Below are 19,865 nucleotides of genomic sequence, written 5' to 3'. Positions count from 1 at the left end.
TGCTTGGCTAGCCTCCTTTGCCACCTTCATTCAGACTCAGTCCATGGCTATGGTCACCCCAGCTGCAAATGCCTCCTTTGCTCTGCTTTGCCTATCTCTGCTCTCAGAGCTAGGCAGCCAGCTTGGAGGCAGCTTCGATAACTTGCTAACGTGCTGCCCATGCTGTTCTTAAAAATTTATGACTGTGCAACATGAAAAATCCGACTGAGGAACCGTCATTAGCAGAGCTGCCTCCCTCCCCCACCAGGGCTGCCCTCGTAAATTGAGATTTATGGCTGTGGCAGGCGGGCCGGTGGGCGGGGGCATATGCAGTGGTAAGGATGTTGTGGGGGAGATGGGGAGAGAGACCAATGAGGCAGCAGTGGGGCCTGGGGCTCCCCCCTGCGGCAGCTCCAGCTCACCACAGGCTGCAGTGAGGACACCTCCAAAACAGGTCTGGCCAGGGGTCAGCACAGTATGGATGCTGGATTCTGCTTGGCAGTGAACTGGAAGGGGAGGAGCCCAAACCAATACTGGTTTTCTTGGGTGTGCAAGACTAGATCTTGAGGTTCTAGGTGCTAAGCACAGGTTCCTTAGCAGGATTAGGGAGGACAGGGAGGTCTAATCTAGTAGTGAGCATGATCCTTGCTAGGGTCACAAGATTGGGGTCACCCTGAGTCAGCTCCCCCAACTAAGTACCCAGGTTGGGCTGGGATTGTGTAGCCCACCAAAGCAGTGGTTCTCTACCTTCCTAATGCTCTGACCCTTTAATTCAATTCCTCATGCTGTGGTGACCTGAAACCATAAAATTATCTTCAATGCTACTTCATAATTGTAGTTTTGCTACTGTTATAAATCATAATGTAAATATCTGATATGCAACCCCATGAGGGGTCACAACCTACAGGTTGAGAACCACTGCAGTAGAGACCCGAAGGGAGGCAAACAGAAGGTTCTGAGGGAGCCTTCCTCTGTCCCACTCCTTGGTAAGAATAAGACGGACAGGGAGAGACTGAAGACCATGTGTGTGCATGGGGCAGTCCTCACTCCCACAGCCTCCTCCCACAGGACAGACTGGGGCAGAAAAGAGGTGATCCCACTGCACCCACCCCCAACTCTAGGCCCTCTCTTGGCTCTCCTCCGATACTCCTCTGCTCACTTAGCCCTGTCAGCCAGACCATTATGAAATTGGGGTTTCATTTACAGACTAATTAAACATTACAGCTTGTTCACAATTACAACGAGGGGATGAGGGAGTAACTAATTACGGAAGAAATGAGCTAACATTTATCTCTGCTCCCACCCTCCCTTTCTCCACTGGCCCCCACAATCTGGCTTCTTCTCTGTGGTCAGTACCTGGTCTCTTTATTTCCTAGGAGTGGGGAACTGGAAAAGCCTGGTTATCCGCTCCCCTCCCCATCCAACTGCTGTTTCCAATTATCCTGGGGGTGGGACTTGGCTCCTAGGGCTCTGTGCAAGAGACCCTGTGGGCATGACTAAAGCATGGAGCCTTGTGATGGCATGTGTGGCCATGACAACTGAGGTAGAGGAGGCTCTGCTTTTGGGTTGTCAGGATGACAGTACTGTTAGACTCTATGTGTCTTTCTTTATCTTACCCATGAAGGTTCTGGAGTGACTACTTAGATGTGTGTGACCACGTTTGTGTATAGGTGAACCATGTTCTCACCCCCAGCCCCAGAACAGGACAGAAATAACTTAAGTGGCTGTAGATGACGATGGGCAAAAGCTGGCACAGGACATGGCCTTAACAGACTAGAGTCCATTTCCCACTGGGCAGCCCCATTTACTCTCCTAACTGGGAGAGAGGCTGTTCTACTCCAGGGCTCCATTGGCCTAGGCTTGGCCTCTGGCCACATGCTCCCTCTAAGGTTCAGGGAGCCTCCTGGGGGCTTAGAGTGCCCCCTGTGGGCAGGAGTCCTGGGGCCCTGCTGGCCTGACACAGGGTTTAATATAGTAACAGTGAGTGTAAGCGTTTCCATCCTGCCTGCCTTTGGGCAGAAGAAGAAAGGAAAGAGGAGGGAGAGGAGGGAGAGGAGGGAGCCGGCTGAAGGGAGGCTTTGAGGCCTCAGAACTCACATCAAACAGCCGGATCTGGGCCTAATTGTCTGACCCCTGCCCCTGCCTTCAATCAGCTCTGCAGCTCCTGCCCGCCCCTTGCCTAACTAGCAGCCATGTTCTCCTCATTAGGACAAGTTCCCCTTGCACACATGTCCTCGGACATGTCCCCAGCACTCCTAGCTCCCAACCCTGCCTGGTGGGAGGGTACAGCAGGGATCCAATTTTGGAGGGGCCTCTGTAAGAGCTATACCCTAGCTGGCCCAAATGCATCAGCCCCCATCCGTGGGCTCCTGGACTGGCTCCCTTGCTGGGGACATTCTTCCCGTGTGTCCTTCTTGCACTAGCCCACTGTCTCAGTACAGTCCCCATGGACAGGACCCATTTGGCTTTTATCCTCTTAGCCTGCAATGGGAAAGGGGAGGTTGGCAGAGGGTCAGAGACCAGGTCTGAGTCTATGTGGGAGCTGAAGGGACTCTTCTGCCCACTCCCCATGATGGTTAGTTCAGTGAATCCAGCTGTGGCAACACACGCAGTGTTGAAGAGGGGTGGTGCCAGCGTCTAGAGGTGAGATCTGGGTTCAAATTCTAGCTTTCCTGTTTTCTTGTTAGGCAGCCTGAGGCGAGAGACAACCTTTTTGAGATTCAGTTTCCTCACAAATATCTCTGCAGCAGGGTGAAAGCTGTCTGAGGGTACCTAGCTAATGCCAAGGCACCCAGAGGCACCTAGGATGTAGCCTAAATGTGGGAGCAGGGATGTCACACAGTAACTCCAAGGTGAGGGGCAGGGCCTCAGCTTAAGGAATGCCTTATGGTCCTGGGTCAGATGAGGCAAGTCATGAGGAAATGGGGTTGTCACCTGAGTACTAAGGGCTGGAGGGAGGGTGTGTAAGATGCTCTTAAGATTAATTCTCAGGGTGCAGGACCCATTCAGGACTTGGAGAGGGATTGTCTGCTCTGGGGCCCTGACATTGTCTCTCACCTTAAACCAGTGGTAATGACTTGCAAATATTGATGAAAAACACAAACTCCAGAGATTGTGTTTTTCAGGGAGTGAAGGTGGGGAGAAGGGATAAGGAGGAAATAAACTGCAATGAAGTCCAGTTATCTCCCATCTGTAGCTGTTCCTAATCCCCTAGCCCAAAGGAATCCAATGCAGTCCCTTATCTGCCCTGTCAATCACTCAATCACTGCCCAGTGCTTAGTGGGCACCACACTCACACACACATGCTCTCACAAACACAGGCACTCCACTGACTCTTGCTCCAACATTCCCGCCCACCCCCAGCCCATTACTCTTCTGAGTAGGAGCAGCAAGCACGCACAGGTCCTGCCAGATGGATGCAATTTGCATAATATCAGCAGTGAAGGCTGCAAGATCACCAGGGGTCAGGGCGCTGACATCCCCACACAGTCTATCTGCAAGTGCTAATTTGGCCAGCATTGATCTGTCTTTCTGATTTCTTTGTCATTTACCTCTGCGATGGTCTGACAGGAGATACAGAGAGAGACAAGGGGAGGCCACGCCAGCCTGGGGCTAAGAAGGTAGGGAACAAAGATTGTACTTTCACTGCATCACCCACACGGAACACATATGTGCACAGACTAGAACCTTCTTCCATCCATCAACTCAGTCCTCTATCTATTTTTCTGTCTGGGACTGTCATTGAAGACTACAGCCTGACCCAGTAGCAAGAACCAGTTCCAACATGCATACATCCCTAGGGGCTCCCCTAAGAGGGTCTTGTTCAAGGAGGAAATTGCCAGTACCCCTCACTCCCGGGGACCATCCAGCAGGAAGTGTAGACCGTGTTGGCACCTGGATTATGATCCCTCATAGCCACCCACTTTCTGGATCTTCACTTTCTCAAGGCCACACCAGAAAGGAGATGGGCAAGAGAAAGACACTCTGGTTCTGTTTTAGTCTGAACACAAAGCTGGCCCTCCCAGCAGTAAAGGTGGCCAGAACCAAAACAGCAATGGTGGCAGCAGTGAGGCATGTTTGAGGACAGATGAGAAGAGGGACATCAAAATCTACAGGGGCCTTAGGTCATCTGGAGCCTAGATACTGGGCTTTTGCCCTCTAGCTCAGCCAGAAAGCTGTGTGCATGTTGGGCCCGAATATTCCCTGCAGACTCCCGTGTCACAGTCCTTAAATTTTCCCGTCTCATGAGGGCTCAGGATAGCGAGAAGAACACTGCCAGGGCAGATATGGTAGGAAGGGAGGCAAAGACTGCAGCTCTTGGAAGCAAGAGTCCTCTGGAGAGGGAACATGGTCACTGCTAAGAGATGCAGAGGAATTTGAGCATTCTCTGGGGTGCAACACCCCTCCCCCACCTTAGCCTCTCCCCCTTTCCCTTCCTAGGGTAGAGCTAGGTGATCAGAAGGAACTCCCTGCTGGGCAAGAGGAGGGGCTGGTGTCCCTGTGTGCTAATCCCGGGCCTGAGGTCTTCAGAGAGACCTGGGAAACTTCAAGGAGGGGAAGCCAAAGCTGTACTGCAGCTGAGCTCATTAGCCAGCACCCCCTCCCCACGAGGAGGAGGGCGGGAGGCCCAGTGAGCTTGGCGGCAGAGAAAAGGCTGTCACTGTCCTTTCTTCCTTTTGGTACAAGCGTCTCCCTGAGCCTACGATTCTCCTGCAGTGACACCTCTCACGGGCACTAATGAGATCCATGCCACAGAGCTAATGCATTCTGACTGGACTCTGATAGACACCCCACTCATGTGGGGGAGACCACAGGCTAGTACTTCCCCCCCCTCAGGGGCACCCCCTCCCCCTTGCTACCACCTGCCAGCTCAGCTCAGCCGAACTGCTGGGCAGCAAGCTCCTGAGAGTCCATTTGGTCTCTGGCCATGCCACCTGTGCCATGGGCCTCAGCAGGACCCTCCCTGGTTGGTCTCAGAGCAGAGGGGCTAAGATCACAGGGTAGGACCACCCAGCTGGCTATCAGGGACTGTTGCAGTTATTCTCCCAGTCAGCGACAACCAGCAGTCTGTGGACTGTCGCAATAGCCGTTTTGACTGATATTTGCTGTGCAGATTTCAGAAAGAAAAGAAGGGAAGGAACCCAGGTTTGCTGCAGAGTCCAGTATGGAGGACTCAGGCTTTGTGTGTGTGTGTGTGTGTGTGTGTGTGTGTGTGTGTGTGTGTGCGCGCGCGCGCGCGCGCACATGCGTGCACATGTGCTGTTGTGTGTGTTGCTACAGATTGAACCCAGGGCCTTGCTCATGCTAGGCAAGTGCTCTACCACTGAGTTGCATCCTTAGCCTAAAGGACCCAGTTACGGTCTACTACAAATCTTACCAGGATAATCTTCTGTATACTCCTAATGTGAGGGCCTGGAAGATGGGTGGGATTCCCTGGGCCAGGAGGTAGAGTGCAAACTGCAATTAGAGTAAGAACTTCCAGGGCCAGAGGTCAGCAGGTGCAGTGCCCTAGCTTCAGGGCAAAGTGGTTTCAACAGGACTGACGGACTGCGGTACCTGCCTTCCTTTCTTCAGCTGTTGCTGCCCAAGCTTTGTAAAAACCTATAAGGGTCACGTGACCTTAAGGAAACTAGGGAAAGGGTGGAAGAGATTATTTCAGTGGCTGAGGTGCTTTCTCTCAAGCATGAGGATCTGAGTTTGAGTTCCAGAACCCAGGTTTTGTTTTGTTTTTTTAAGTTAAAGCAATAACGAAGTTCAACATTAAAAAGCACAGCATTGGCAGGGCACAGGGATTGAGAAGCTAGGCTGTGTCTTTGGTATTTATTTAATCCTAGCTCCTTAGTTCAACTGGCTGTGGGACCTTAAGCAAGTCATTCAACTGAGCTTCTGTTCTCTAGGAAGGGAAAGTGACGTCTCCCTTCATATGACTGTTATGACAATGAAATTAGTTTATGTAAAACAGTAGGAACACTTTGCCAGCCCTCGGATGAAGTGAAAGTAGCTGTGAGGCCGTCCTGTCTTGGAGACAAGCTAACTGGGGTTCCTGACAGAGCCACAGAGCCTTGGAAGCTGGCAGATCTACATTAGTAGCTCTGCCATGTAGTCCTACCTTATACACCAGGCTTCCAAGACCAAACCCACCTCTACTCTGCTAAGATGTCTTGCTCACAAACCTCCAGAGCCCTTCTGCTCAATGCCCTGGCATCTCTGGACCCTCCCTTAGCCACCCCTCAACTGTCATCTCCTTCAGTCTCCAGCCAAGCCCAAAAGTCTACCTGAAATTTCTGTGGGTACCAGGAACCAAGCCTGAATTTATACCAATTCACCCGTGGCCCTGTCACAATTCTCGACACAAGCGGATGCAAGGTAAGCAGTTCATGGCTAAAGCAAAGCCTCCCTTGGTGCCTGCCCCCATTCTTAGTGCCGCCCTGGCTCTCAACGACCTTTTTGTGATGGCCTTTCTTTTGGCCTCCCTGCCCCGCAGACTCTCCATCAGTCCTTCCCACACAAACCAGCAGACCACTCTCAAAGCTCAAGTCAGGCCACGTCCTTCCCCTCAACACCTCAGGATATACAACTTCACTGGCCTTCCTCCCACCCACCCTCTCTCCCCGTCCTCTTCCTACACCACCACCCCTCTAGCAAGCCTGCCTCCTTGTACTCTGAGCAACTCCCCACCATCAATGTCACATCATCATGGCACTGTGGAAGAACCAATCAGAGCCTGGAGATGGCTAAGTGGTGGGATCTGCACAATTCTTGTCCAGCATCACCCAATGCTGCCGCACCCCCACCCAACAATATACATACCATTCCCTACTCCAGCCTGGCAGCTCCTCACACAGTTAATTAGCACCATGTCACTGAGGACCAGCCTGAGTGGCCAGTGACAGGAGCTGACCCCTGACCCCAGGGCTGGGAAGCAGTCCACATCAAACTCTTACAGCGCGACCCTTTTAGCACGCACAGTAACTCGGGGCACCGCCAGCTGAAGCTCATTAAAGCTGTCTCTTTGGTGCGAGGGCCATTAACCTCACTGCTCAAAACCCACACCTCCCCTCCCTGCCTCTCCCAGCCCAATTAATGCCCTCTATCCACCCTCCCTTCCAAACACCCTCACCCACACCTCAGAGCTAGCCAGGAGCTGGCAGGGCTGCCCTCCTCATTCAGACTGCTGAGACCAAGTGCCAAGAAGGGCCAGTGCCCTGGCAGCCTCTGACATTGGCAAAGCCATGGAGAGGGAGCTTCCTGAGCATCTACCTTGAGATGGGCCTTACACAGGCCTTTCCCTGGGCTGCTCATCGGCCCCTCCCACTGCCCCAGGAGGCTGGCAGCACTGCCCCTCAGCTGAGGTCTCAGGGTTCTGCACAGTAAAGCTAGAACTATTTCTGGCTTCATTGTTACTCAAAGCCATGAGCTGCCCCCTGGGCCAGAGAGAAGAAAAAAATGTTCTTCTTTAAAGGAAAGGCCACCTCAGGAGTCCTAACCCAGGAGAAGAGACAAGGGAGGGATCACTGAGCCTCAAGAGGCAACAAAGAGTGGCGAGAGGGAGTTGTTCTCCTCACAGATATACCCTAGTTCAGACAGACAGAAGCAGGACAGTTAGCTCAAGGCTCTGGAGGATGCCTTCCCATAGTTCTGTTGTTCCACCCACCCACCCACCAGACTCCACTGCTGCTAGCCCTCTTGCACGAATGCAAGCCTTCTCAATGGTCCTATCCCAAACTTGGCCTCTCCCTTTCCCATCAGTCTTCCACTGATTCATTTACTTGCCAGCTTTTCATCCACCATCCGCAAGATTTTATTGAGCAGCTACTAAGAGTGCAAACAAGCGGCGTGGGCGCACGCCTAATCCAGCACTCGAGGCAGAGCAGGCGATCTTTGTGAGTTAGGCCAGCCTGGCTACAAGTGAGCTCAGAAAGGCGCAAAGCTACACAGAGAAACCTGTCGAAAAAACAAAAAAAAAAAAAAAAAAAGAGTGCAACACCAACTGCTGCACTAATCCTGAATCAGAGCTCTGGTCATAGCATTCTTTTATCTTCCAACATCCCCTCTAGACCTTATTTTCAGAGAGGGAAGAATCACCTTTTAACCAAGCACTCAAGGCTCTGCTTCTAGCTGTTTACTTAACTAAACTTTCTATTCCAGTCTTAGGAAACTACTTGCAGATGTCTAAACCTATCTTCTTAATGTGCTTTCAGATCTTTAGGTTTTCTTTGTACACACAGTTTCCCTACCTAAATACTACTTCTTTGTTTTTCTACCTAGAAAATGTATTTATCCTTCAAGGATCCCAACTCAAGTGTTTTTATCTAGTATCTAGTAAATTTCCTGCTGATCCCTCAAGATTTATCGCAGGAAAGAACAGCAGTTACGGCAGGGTGTCCCAGAGCCCCAGGCTTCCTTCTCCCCCTGGTCCCTAGGACTGATAAAGGGCATCCCAGGAATCACTACAATGTAGGTGAAGTAGAAGCTACCTTGGCAACTGAGAACAGGGAAACTTCCCTGATGGCACAACAAGCAAGTACGCATTCCAGGCTCTGATCCTTCTCAGCATGCTCAGCACCCACTGGGCACTGATAGATGTGAAATGGGTAGAGGGGCTAATTTGTAGCGAGTGGCTGGGACCTTCTACCATTCTGATGTCTCTAGCCCCTACAAATGACACCTTGTCAAAAGTAATCAAGTTCTAATAAGGTCATAATGCCACCCAGCATCAATCTGGCTCCATCCCCTAGAACAATGCCTACAGCTGGTCATCTGTGTTCCTTGGAAGCATCTTCACACACACACACACACACACACACACACACACACACACACACACAAAAAGAAACACAGGAAGAGACTTTCTTCTACAGATACACACACACACAGACGGGTAGCTGTTTCCATAATCAGTCACATGCCCTCAAATAAACATGGATGTATTGTTAGGCAGACACCTTCTTCTAACAGACATGTTCAAGGAATGGACACTTTATACTCAGACACACAGATATACAGGCAAGATGTCATACACAGACACATATTCACACTGATGTAGCAAAGCTCACAGAGCCACCAACTATGTGGAATTGCAGCCACTCCAGTTTCTCTCAAGCAGAAATCCCCGAGTGTTACCCCACCTGTTACCCCAAGTGGCCCCTCCCAACCCAGGCTCTCCTCAGTGGAGGCTGCTGCTCCTGCAGGGGAGTCAATACCCTGTGGACGAAGTCATCGGTCAGAAGGACCTAGACTAATTAAAAGCTGGTGAGGTTTAAATAATTCATCTCCTTAACTCCCATTGATCGTCCAGTTTAGTGGCCACAGACTTGAAACAATATTAAACAGCCTCCTCCAGCTCCACGGGGGGGTGCCATGGGGGGGGGAGTAAGCTGACATGTGCCCATATCCCTGAAGACACTGCTCACTAGGGGTGCAGGCAATGGGGACAAGGGACAGTACTTTGAATCTAAGGCCACCTGTGACTTACCCAAAGCCTATATTCCAGTCTCCTCTGAAATGTTTTGAGAGGTGCTTTCCAATTGCCCCAATCCATAATATCCTCAATCTGCCCTCCCTACCCTCCTCCCTCCAGCCAATGGTGAGAACCTTCCATAGGGTTGGATACTGAATGAGACATGGAAACCCTCTGTTTGCCAGGGGACTGAGGCATGCGGGCAGGGGACTGACAGAGCTGCCAGGGGGATTTGTGGAGGGACTGACCAATGCCGCTGTGGGGCCGGCCTATGTGTTGCAGGCTGAGACCCTTGTTCATGTCTAGTAGTCCATTCTTGGGCCAGCAGCCCATGGCGAAGCTGTAAGCCTGGAAGACAGGAGGCAAGAGTTGTTAACAGAGGTCCTGGCCACTGAGCAAACCCCACTCACCAAGTCTCCCCCAGTCCCCACTTCTTCCCTTCAGTTACTTGTAATACCAGCTCATTAGAGTCCCTCACCACATTCCCTTCCACCAAGGCTCTCCCCACCATAAAAATCCCTTCCTTCTCCTGGGCCTTCCCAGTCAGCATCTGCCATCCTTCCTGGGAGCCCCTTGCAGGGCTCTTCTCTAGAAGTCTGGCTTGTTAAGGTCCTCCCCTCATCAGAGCATCCCTTCATCATGCACCCCTCCACAGATTCCCATCCTGGAACACCACAGCTGTGCTGGGCTCCCTCCCTTGATATGACTGGTCACAAAGACTGTTCTCAGATAGGACGCAGGAAATTAGTATTTCCAAATTTCATTCCACAAACAGGAAAAATGAAACAGGAACTGGCCAGTAACATGCTTATAGTCAAGTTGCTTTTGATTCTGCACAGGCAAGGCTGTGGAAGGTCATGAGTGCTGTGTTAGAGCTCAATGAAAGGAAAGTAAGGTCACCAGGTCAACTCAAGCATCAGTGAGGGAAGTACAAGGTGGTGTGTGTGTGTGTGTGTGTGTGTGTGTGTGTGTGTGTGTGTGTGTTCTGTTGAAGGTCAAGTGCTCACTTATGCATATTCAAAGCGGCCACCCATTGATCTGTACTTAATTGTTTTCCTGGGGTTGGGAAAGGAAGTGCTGGGGGCATCGATCTGTTCAGGGGCCCCGCAGCTCCACGGCTCCCTCCAGCCTCTATCGCACCATCTGGCCTCTAGCAACTTCCATGTGTGGGGAACACATGGCAGGACAGGATCTGCCTTCCCTCACTGGGGACAGGACCAGCAGCAGCATCTTTCCTCACTGGCATGACAGGCCTAATGTCACTGATGAGGAAACTGAGGCCCAGAAGAAAGTGACTTTGAGCTACGTGGGGTAGACCTCTACAATGTGGCTGAGGGGGATTTCTTTCTTCATTGTTTGCCAAAAAACGTCCTGGGCTTCTGCCAGTGGGCCTGAAATCAAAACTAAACTAAACATTTAACTATCCTATCCCTTCACTTCAGAAGTCACTAAGCACTAAGCTGGCCTTCTTCTAATGGCAGGAAGGCGACAGCATGTGGGACAGTGGCAACAGGGCTGAAACCTGGGTGAGGTGGATCGGGTGAGAGAACCCAAACGTGCTAGCCATGCTTAGATACGCATTGCAGTGCCCACCTACTTCTGTGCCCAGCAGCTCCCACAGAGGAGAAGACCCAGCCCAGGGCCAGAAACAAGATGTCTGTGTGTGTGTGTGTGTGTGTGTGTGGGGTATCTGTCAGTATGTATCTGTGCCAGGGCCCAGGGGCTAGGCAGGCAGAGGGCCAGTTTCTCTCCTTTCCAGCTTCAGGAACCCAGCGCATAGACACTAGAAGACTAGGAGCCAATGCAATTTAAAGCTCAGCACTTCCCAAAGCCATTTTCCTTGACCACAGAGGGGCAGCCAAAGCTCGACGCCAGCCAACGTTTCTCTACCTTCTTCTCCCAGGTCACAGTTACAGCCACAAACCGGAGGTTGAGTGTGGGACTCAAGGATGGGTTTGGAAGAAAGCATGCTGGCAGAGCCAGGATGGGCAACAAGGGATGCACGCAGCAGCAAAAAGATGCAGGCGGATAGGGGACAGAGTCAGTAGGTGGGCACAGATAGGGGAACTGCTGAGCATGGCCAGCTGAGGCTGGAGCGCAGTGGGCCAGAGAGCAGTGGCGGCTGCCTTTCAAGTACTTTAAAATCACTTACAAAGGCCGGATTAAACGATCAGAAATTCCATTTAATAGGACAAATAAAGAAATAACAATCTACTCTATCAGCCTGGAGAAGGCGAGCTGGATGGGTTTTTTTCCCCCCTTGAAAAAGGAAAAAGGGAAGGAAGGGGGAAAAAAGAAGGATAATGTGTGTTTACTCAAGCAAAGAAAAAAATATTTAAGTGATGTCGGGGAGAAGATTGCAGTAACTAGTGAAGAATAACATCGTCTACTTTGCTGTCAAATCACACCCGAATTTCAGTAATAGATTCTCGGCTGACACTCAATTCAATTCGAAGGTGATCCTGCTTTATCCCAGCCCATCAAATATTAAACACTTGCATTAGCAGGTGCTGCCGCTTCCCGGCTTAAAGCGGCGGGCGGCAGGGCTGTGGCAGCCCCTCCACGCTGCTTGTGGCTCGGGGACAGAGCATCTTAACGTTATCTGCACGTCATCCCGAGCCTTATCTCAGCTAAGCGGGAAGACCACTTCAGATAACATTAGATGCTTGCCCCATACGTCACCATGATTAGATTATTACTGTAATTATGACTCCCCAAGATCTTCCCAGGCTAGGATGTGTAGAAGGGGGAATGGAGGGCCAGGCTGGACCAGGGCAAGCTGGAGCCCCAGGCGGGAGAGAAGTAGCAGGCAAGCTGCAGCCTGGTCCCGCCTGACGGATGCCTTTCAGGAAGGGCAGTGTAGCTTGTCAGAGCAAGGGGGAGATGGATTGGCGTCTCCACTGTGGCTGTGGTGTCATGCCGCACAGTCTCACAGTCCTAGATAAGGCATGCTAACCAATGTTGCTGAGACACGGCCTCATCCAGCACTTCCTCAGGGGGTATGGGCCAGGAGGAGGGGGTGGCATGTGCACATGGGTCTGCCAAGCTCCTAATAAGAGGGATTTAATTTTTACAAATGCTGCTTCCAGCGGGGCCTTCACATACCAGCCAAAGACCAAAATGATATTAAAAACGGTTAATTAAAACTGCTCTCCTTCAGCCTGGGATTCCTCCTGCTGCCCCTGCTGAGAACACTGGCACATCTCCCCCAGAGCTTAACCTTCTGACATGGCTACCAGTCTCACAGAAGCAGTCTAGGCACAGCACTTCAACACTCTCCCCCACCCCCCGGCCCCGCAAAAACACACACACACACACACACACACACACACACACACACACACACACACACACACACAACACCAAAAAAAAAAAAAAAAAAAAAAAAAAAACCAACCTCCGTCATTTTGGAATTTCTCAGGCACAGCTAGCAGTCACAGTCACAGGCAACACAGAGACACAAGAGGCTCTTAGAGCAATGCAACTTGTGTTCCCATCACCGGGTACTCTGGACGTCACATCTGCATACCTTGGTGTAGGTGCTCACATGCCTCAGCCCCTCCCTCCAGTGACTGCCCATCCTGCTATTCTCCTAAAGAGACTGCATCTGTAAACAACCTTAGCAGAGCTCTTCCAGGAGTCTCACTCAGGCCAAGGTATACAAGTTATATTGCAAGGATTCTGGTTGGAAGGTCAAGGCTGCCACCTGGCAATCAGTCAGACCAGGAGGCTGAGCCCTGTGTGAGGCTGGAGGAGGCTAGGAAAGCCTCCTGGAGGAGTGTTACTGGAAGGCCTGAGTATAGCCAATAGGGAGCACTTAAGTCCACACAGAAGATGCAGCCAAGACAAAAGAGAAGGGAAGGAGTGGGGAGAGGCTTCCTCTTCTTGCTCCCTTCCCTCAACCTGTGGGGAAGGGGCAAGGGCCTAGAGGCTTCCTAATCTTGATCAGTGTGGGATAGGAATCTGTTTTAAGAGCTCTCTTCAAGCCCTTGTACATGAGCCGTTTACCAACGGTCGAGGCTTTCCCATGGCACCTCTCTGCCATCAAGGCCTACCTGCCCAGATGTGCAGTTAGCACCTAACTCTTGGGGTCCCCAGCCAGAGGGTGGAGGAGGTGGGAGGAACTACTAAGGAGAGGAAGGTGACTTCTAAGTTCTGTCCACGACAGTCACTTAGTGCTGAGCCAGGAGGACAGGTGGAGTTGGATTGAAAGATGCTGGACCCACTGAACCAACCCACCCTACCCTGTCAGGCAGGCACGCACACTTCCCTTCCCCTGGGCCGCTGTAATTTCCATGCGCAGGGAAGCAGGTGCCGAGCTGCTCCCGGCTGGCTTTCCCCTCTTGTGGCTCTGCCCGCCTTGGCTGCTGCCCCATTAGCTTAGTGGCCAGCCATCTGCGACGGGCCTGCTGCACAGCCCTGCTGTAGGCGCGGCGGGTGGCCCCCTGTGTAACAGGGAGCTTTGCCATTAGCGCCTTTAATATTCTGACACCTCAGCACAGCCTGCTATTACATGCAAACGCTGATCGCCCTGTGAAATTACATTGCTGGGCCCGCGAAATGGAATCGTGTATAATCAGCCTCCTCCATGCACTGTCAGTCCCATCACAAACACGGCGCCCGGCGGCTTACGGGGGCTTAGCAGCTGCGACAAGTGTATTGGGTTTAATAGATGAAGTAGCCCTCAACGACAGCAGCATCAGATCCTTCAAAGAGGAGAGAAGAGGCATCAACAGCTGCTCTGGTGTCCCTGCCCACCCATACACTACCTGACGGCGGGTGGACAGGGCAGGAAGGGGGTTGGGTAAAAGGCTGGAACCTAGCTCAGACTGCAGACAAAAGTAGACTACTCAGTAACTTCCAGAACACCATAGACCAACATATCGGCTCTCTGTTGACAAGGAGAGGAGCAGGCCTTTGATCCTTCTGGATGACTTGTCACCCTGCAGAGCCAAGACTGGTGAGCCCTTTCCCAAGACTAGAGACCAAATCTAGCCTGTCACTGTCTTAATGCCTACCAGAGAGGAAGGTGAAGGTGCCATTCTTTAGTATGGGAGTTGGACAGATGCAAACACTACCTAAATATCAACATGTCTTCTTTATTTGAGGCATAAGAGATTGAAACCGGAGCAACAGAAACAGAAAACATGCATGCTAGTCAGGTATTCTACCACTGTGATACATTGCTGGCCTTAACCAGCACTCAGCCAGTGAGTGAGTATCCAGGCCACACACAAACACAGACTGGGTATGTGCCATGTGTGCTTAGCCAAATTCAGCAGCCCATGCTTGCAGAAAGGCAGTGCATTCTGAGCTCAAATCTGCATTCAACTCCTGGGGCTGCAAGTTAGCACTATAACCTTGAGTGACTTACTCCATTTTTCTGAGCCATGGTTATCTGTACTACAAGGAGAGACGATAACACTCTCTCTGGGTGTACCTGTGGCCACCTCCAGGCACTTGTGGTGTCGTCACCCAAATGTGCACCCCTTTAGGAATACTACTCTCACCTTTTACAGGTTCAGCCTAATACCAGCTGTGGAAAATTACGTTTTCCAAAGACAGTCATATTGTCTCCCATTCCATCATCAAAAGTTTATGTCTCCTCCCATTCCTGGGAAACAGGATGGGTTTTTGTGACTATTTCCACTGTAGTGCTGAAATGCTGTTACTGCAAGGCTTCTACAGAAATGTGTAGGCAGACTCCACCCCCGTTGCTGGAATACTTGTCCAGGCCCTGAACTGCTGTCAAGTACTGAGACCATTCCAGGACAGCCACATCAAGTACTGAGGCTGTCCTAGGACAGCCAAACAGTGAGGAAGTTCAAAACAACTCTCAGATGCCATACAGAGAAGCCATGAGGCTGGATAAAAGAGGAGGTGCCAGCCAGCCCCCAGCTGCTCCAGACACACAGTGTGCCAGATCAGAGCTAGATCACAGCCACATGAGAGCCTGTGCTTTCATAACTGAACTTTCCAGAATTTGTTGTTAGGATCATTAAATTTTGGGATGATTAGAAGTGGGGTAATAATTGGAAATCCAGTACCTACTCTTTTCTGGATATACTCTGCAGGTATCTTCAAATTCTTCTTTCCTGTAGCTTCTAGACTATTTCTTTCCCTGTGAGGCTTTATTCCAAATGATCACCACTTTGGTTAATTTCAATATCTACAGAATAACACAGTATAGAAAATTTGCCTCTCAATTTATTGACTCCTGGTTCTCATTAATGACCTTCTATAATGAGCTACTTCTGCCTCCTTCTATCTTTCCCCACAGCCACATCTGGGGCCTCGCCATCCCCAGAACTGCTTCCCTTCTGAACCCTCATCCTGACAGACTCCGGACCTCAGACAGCTTCTGTCCTTCCTCTCTCCCCCTCTGCTTTTGCCTCCACTCCATCCACAGCCTGTCCATCCCTTCTGGCCTCACCTCCTTTTCTAGCAGGCCTGGAACCTTGACTCCAATCTCCAACCCTCCTAACCACTTGTCTTACACACCTCCCCCGAAAATGCCCAACAACAGTGTTTTGCCACAATGCTCTTGAGCTAAGTATTTACAAAATCACACTTCTATGTAGGAAGTGGTCACCATGGATCCAAGATCGCCATCTTAGCACACACTCCATAGCACCCCAAACCCTCTTTCCTATTTTCACAAAAATAATGAAGTCACTGGCAGGATTATACGCTCCACATTTAAAGAGGCAGGCTCTTGCCCACCTGCCCCTTTGCCTCCAGATCTAATAGAGACACAGCACTTCTTGCCCACAGCCAGTCCCATGCTTGGTCTTTACTTGTCAACCCTTCCCACCACCTCAGGTTCTTGCTCCGTTCTTTCTAAATCTGCAGCTTCAAATAACAGGAGAGTAGGAGGGGGGCTACTGGAAAGAAGAAGGGGTCCAGAGGGAGTGGGATGGGGATGAGAGGCGTAACAGGAATATGGCCAACATACATATATTGCCAACGATGTTTTTTTTTTTTTTTCCAAAAAAAAAAAAGAAAGAAAGAAAGAAAGAAAATTCTTAACCTAATCGTTAATTAGCTCCTTCCCCTTTGCAATGAAGCATTTGCTTAAACCTCTACCATATTCACAGAACCTCTCTGAGTCCCACTTTCCTCTGAAGGATAACAGCTTCAATTCCATAGAGCTCTGGGAGGACTGAGCTAGTATATAAGGTGTTGAAATGATACCAAGCTCCTCAAAAACTACACTTTTTGAAAGCTCCCATTTATTCCCCATCCCTATCCATCAGAACTGTCCCCTCCCTCCCAAGCCCCGGCAGTCACGTCACTTAGCGCCTGCTAAGGTCAACAACCCTCACCTTGCTGCCCTTGTCTGGATAGCTGCGGGTTCCTCGCTGGCTTCAGCACTCCACAGCCTACTCCATCTTTGGAGCCCTTTCCCTGTGGCTTTCCTTGACATTGAGTCTTTCAGTTTCCCTAGCTCTGCCACAGTCCTCACACTCCCGCACAGTGTCCTCTGCATCTGGTCATCTAATACATGACAGGTTCTGTTCTCCTTTCCTAGCTTTTCCTAGTTGCTATCACCCTCCTTTGGGGATTTCAACTCCTTTGTCTTCAACCTGTCTACCTTCCACATTTCTATTTCTTATTGCTACCTAAATGCCAAGCACACACTACTTAGTTAGCCTTTCCATGTGGACTTCACACATGCACTTGTACGTTTAGAATACAGCTCAACATCTATCTAAGCTGCTCCTTCTCCTGGGTTCTTGGAACGCAGTGTAGGCACCTCTATCACCAAACTGGTCTGCTAAGCCAGAAATGAAGAGTCAGCCTGGATCCCATTTTCTTCTTTACTGCCACCAAGTCCTGTGATTGTTGGCTTGTGTCTCCTGCTTACTCAGGCAAGGGTAAGCACTAACCTAAGATAGTCTAAGATGCCCTCTGCTTTTGCCTCTTTTTTTTTTTTTTCTTTTCTATTTCAACTTACTCAACTCAAAAGTACCCCTCTTTGGTCTTTCCTGACTCAACTGACTCAAAATCCACCTATAGTCTGAATAGTACCTGTGACGACAGTAGAGGTCTTTACCAATCTGCTGCAAATCCACTGGAGACCTCTATGAGCAATGGCCAGACCGTTATCTCGTGACACTCCACCAAGAGAAGGGGAGGGAGAGGAGGAGAAGAATACAGTCTCTGTGTGTGCAGGAGGCTGCAACTCTCACCTACCCAGTGCCCTTCAAGAACCGTCTCTCTTCTTAGCCAGCAGAACAGCAATCCTCCAGCCATTCTTAGAACTGACTGTGTGAACAACAACTCCTGCCTCCCTTCTCCTTTCTGGTGCTCCTCAGCTATGGGGAGCCCCATTCCATTCACTGGGCCCAGTAGAAGCTTGGCGAGCATGCCTACAGCGGCAATAGGATGATGGGCTCCTGAGTCAGGCAACAGGAACTCAAACCTCCCCAGCCTAGCTGAGAGCTCTGGTGGTGCACCGTGCTCGCTGACTACCAGCACACATCAGGGGCCTTGCAGCTGCCTCCACCTCTGCCCATCAACAGAACTTACGTAGAATAGTTAGCTTCTCCATGTGCTTGACCTTACACTGTGCTAGTCCGCCACCACCACAGCAAAAGCAGGAGTTGTACCAAAGGTCTATATTCCACAGCATTTGGTACTAGAGGTCCAAGGATGGAAAGACAGCTGCCAGCTCAGTCTGATACCATTAGGGTCCTGAGTACTTCAGGTGGAGTAACTTGCTGAGTCAGAGGGGACTTGGGGACACCAGGTTTATGGGAAGGAAACAGGGTAAGAGGCTCCTGGACTATGCTGCCTGGGCGGACCCCTGCAGAGGAGGCCAGCCTGTCCAGAGCTGCCTGTGCACTGCCATTGTCTAAGGCAGATAGGTCAGTAGGAGCCACCTGCCTGGAATGAGAGCCACACTGCGAGTTTTCTTTGTTTTCATTACAATTTCCTTTCTCGCTGCTGCTTTTTAGCCAGCCCTTTCCTCCCTGGGGTGCTGGGGATTGAATGAAACACCACCCCCGGCTCCAATAAGTGTATTTCAATTACATCTGTCACTGTATAACGATATAATGATATATCATGTGATATTAAATCCATGGTAATCATATCAGGGATTTTTTTTAATCGTGCACTAATCACATTATTACATCTCTATAATTAACAACAGGAGGTATGGAAATCCAGTTAAGGCAGTAGGCTCAATGTAGTTCTCCCCACCCCCATCTTAGTTACCTCCAGATTAGGGCCAGATTAGGAGATGGGGAGACTGCAGGGCATTAACAAGCTGAGCCAGTTTTACTTCCCAGGGCCACTGCCATAGGCAGAACCTTCAGCATCCAGGGCTGACAGAGATAATCCAGACTGAGATCAGGATGTCCAGTTTGTAGGTACTCAGAAAAGAGCCCACACAGAGAGGCAGAGCCACCCGGCTCAGCTGAGCCTTCTAGACCTCCTACCTGAACCTGTGGCACCAAGTCCTCACCAGACCAAGGGGGGTACCTTGCCTTCAAACCAGCAAGGCCCTCGAAGGTGCTTATAAGGCCCTGGGCAAGTCTCTGTCTCCCCCCCCCCCCATGCCCCAGGCTACTGTTGCACACACTGCCCTGACCTGGCCTCTGACAGCTCTAATACCACTGGGGCCAGCAACTGGGAGTCTTTGCCTGTTGGTCTCATCAGCCCTGATGACCACAGAACAAACCCAACCCTCCCTGGGGCCATTCCTTCTCAGTTCTCTCTTTCTCTGAAGACTTGCCTTTCATATTACGTGCCAAGTGGGTCTCTGATAACCACTGGATTGTTCTCCCATCCCCTAAACAGTGTAAGTTCTTATTCTTCCCCACCTAAGCCTAGATGGAGAGAGGAAGGGCTGGGGACTGAGCTTGAACCATGTCAAATGACCGAGCCTGCTTTTCCCACCCCCTTCCTGATACTGAGCTGTTAGGGCTAATCCCCTCAGGGGTGTCAGAACCAGTCTGCAAAGCAGAATTCTGTGTTTCAAGTCCAAAGCTTTGAACCTGGCATGTAACTAGTCCTCAGTGAGGGGCAGGCATTTTGCTAAGTTTGACTCTCAGAAGTTGGACAAGCCTGAAGATAAAAGAGAAAAATCATGTCCTTTTTCCTAATAAAAAGGAGACACTAATAGCAGTCAGCACTTAGGCAAGGCACTTTAACTTTCTAAAGTGCTTTCCAAATTAAAATATAATCCTTTATTGAGCGGGTGCCACCACTCTCTGCCCACCCTTCACACACACACAGCATACACACCTTCACTTTCTTCCTCCCCAGGACAACAGAAAAGGGTGCACAACATCCATCCCATAGCCCCTCCCTCTCTTGGCTGGACTACTCATATAGTGTTTTGTTGTTGTTGTTGTTGTTTTGTTTGTTTGGTTTTAGCAAATGCTTTGTGCTAAGCCCGGTACTGGAAATATCTAAG

General features: G+C 50.6%; 1 protein-coding gene across 7 annotated transcripts in view; it reads right to left on the bottom strand.

Annotated features, from left to right (window-relative positions):
• The window catches only part of Eri3 (ERI1 exoribonuclease family member 3), a 133,196-nt gene that overhangs the window by 17,644 nt on the left and 95,687 nt on the right, over positions 1-19,865 (bottom strand). For 5 of the 7 annotated variants that reach the window (XM_028893183.2, XM_028893185.2, XM_028893180.2 and 2 more), the window contains one exon: positions 9,688-9,787. The exons of the other annotated variants lie outside the window; for them this stretch is intronic. In XM_028893183.2, the coding sequence (XP_028749016.1) occupies positions 9,688-9,787 (100 nt within the window). The remainder of the gene's footprint in view (positions 1-9,687; positions 9,788-19,865) is intronic. 7 annotated transcript variants of the gene reach the window in all.

The sequence above is a fragment of the Peromyscus leucopus genome, chromosome 2 (assembly GCF_004664715.2).
Source record: "Peromyscus leucopus breed LL Stock chromosome 2, UCI_PerLeu_2.1, whole genome shotgun sequence".
Classification (NCBI taxonomy): domain Eukaryota; kingdom Metazoa; phylum Chordata; class Mammalia; order Rodentia; family Cricetidae; genus Peromyscus; species Peromyscus leucopus.
Note: the sequence above shows the minus strand (reverse complement) of the source record. Positions and strands in the feature narration are given on the sequence as shown.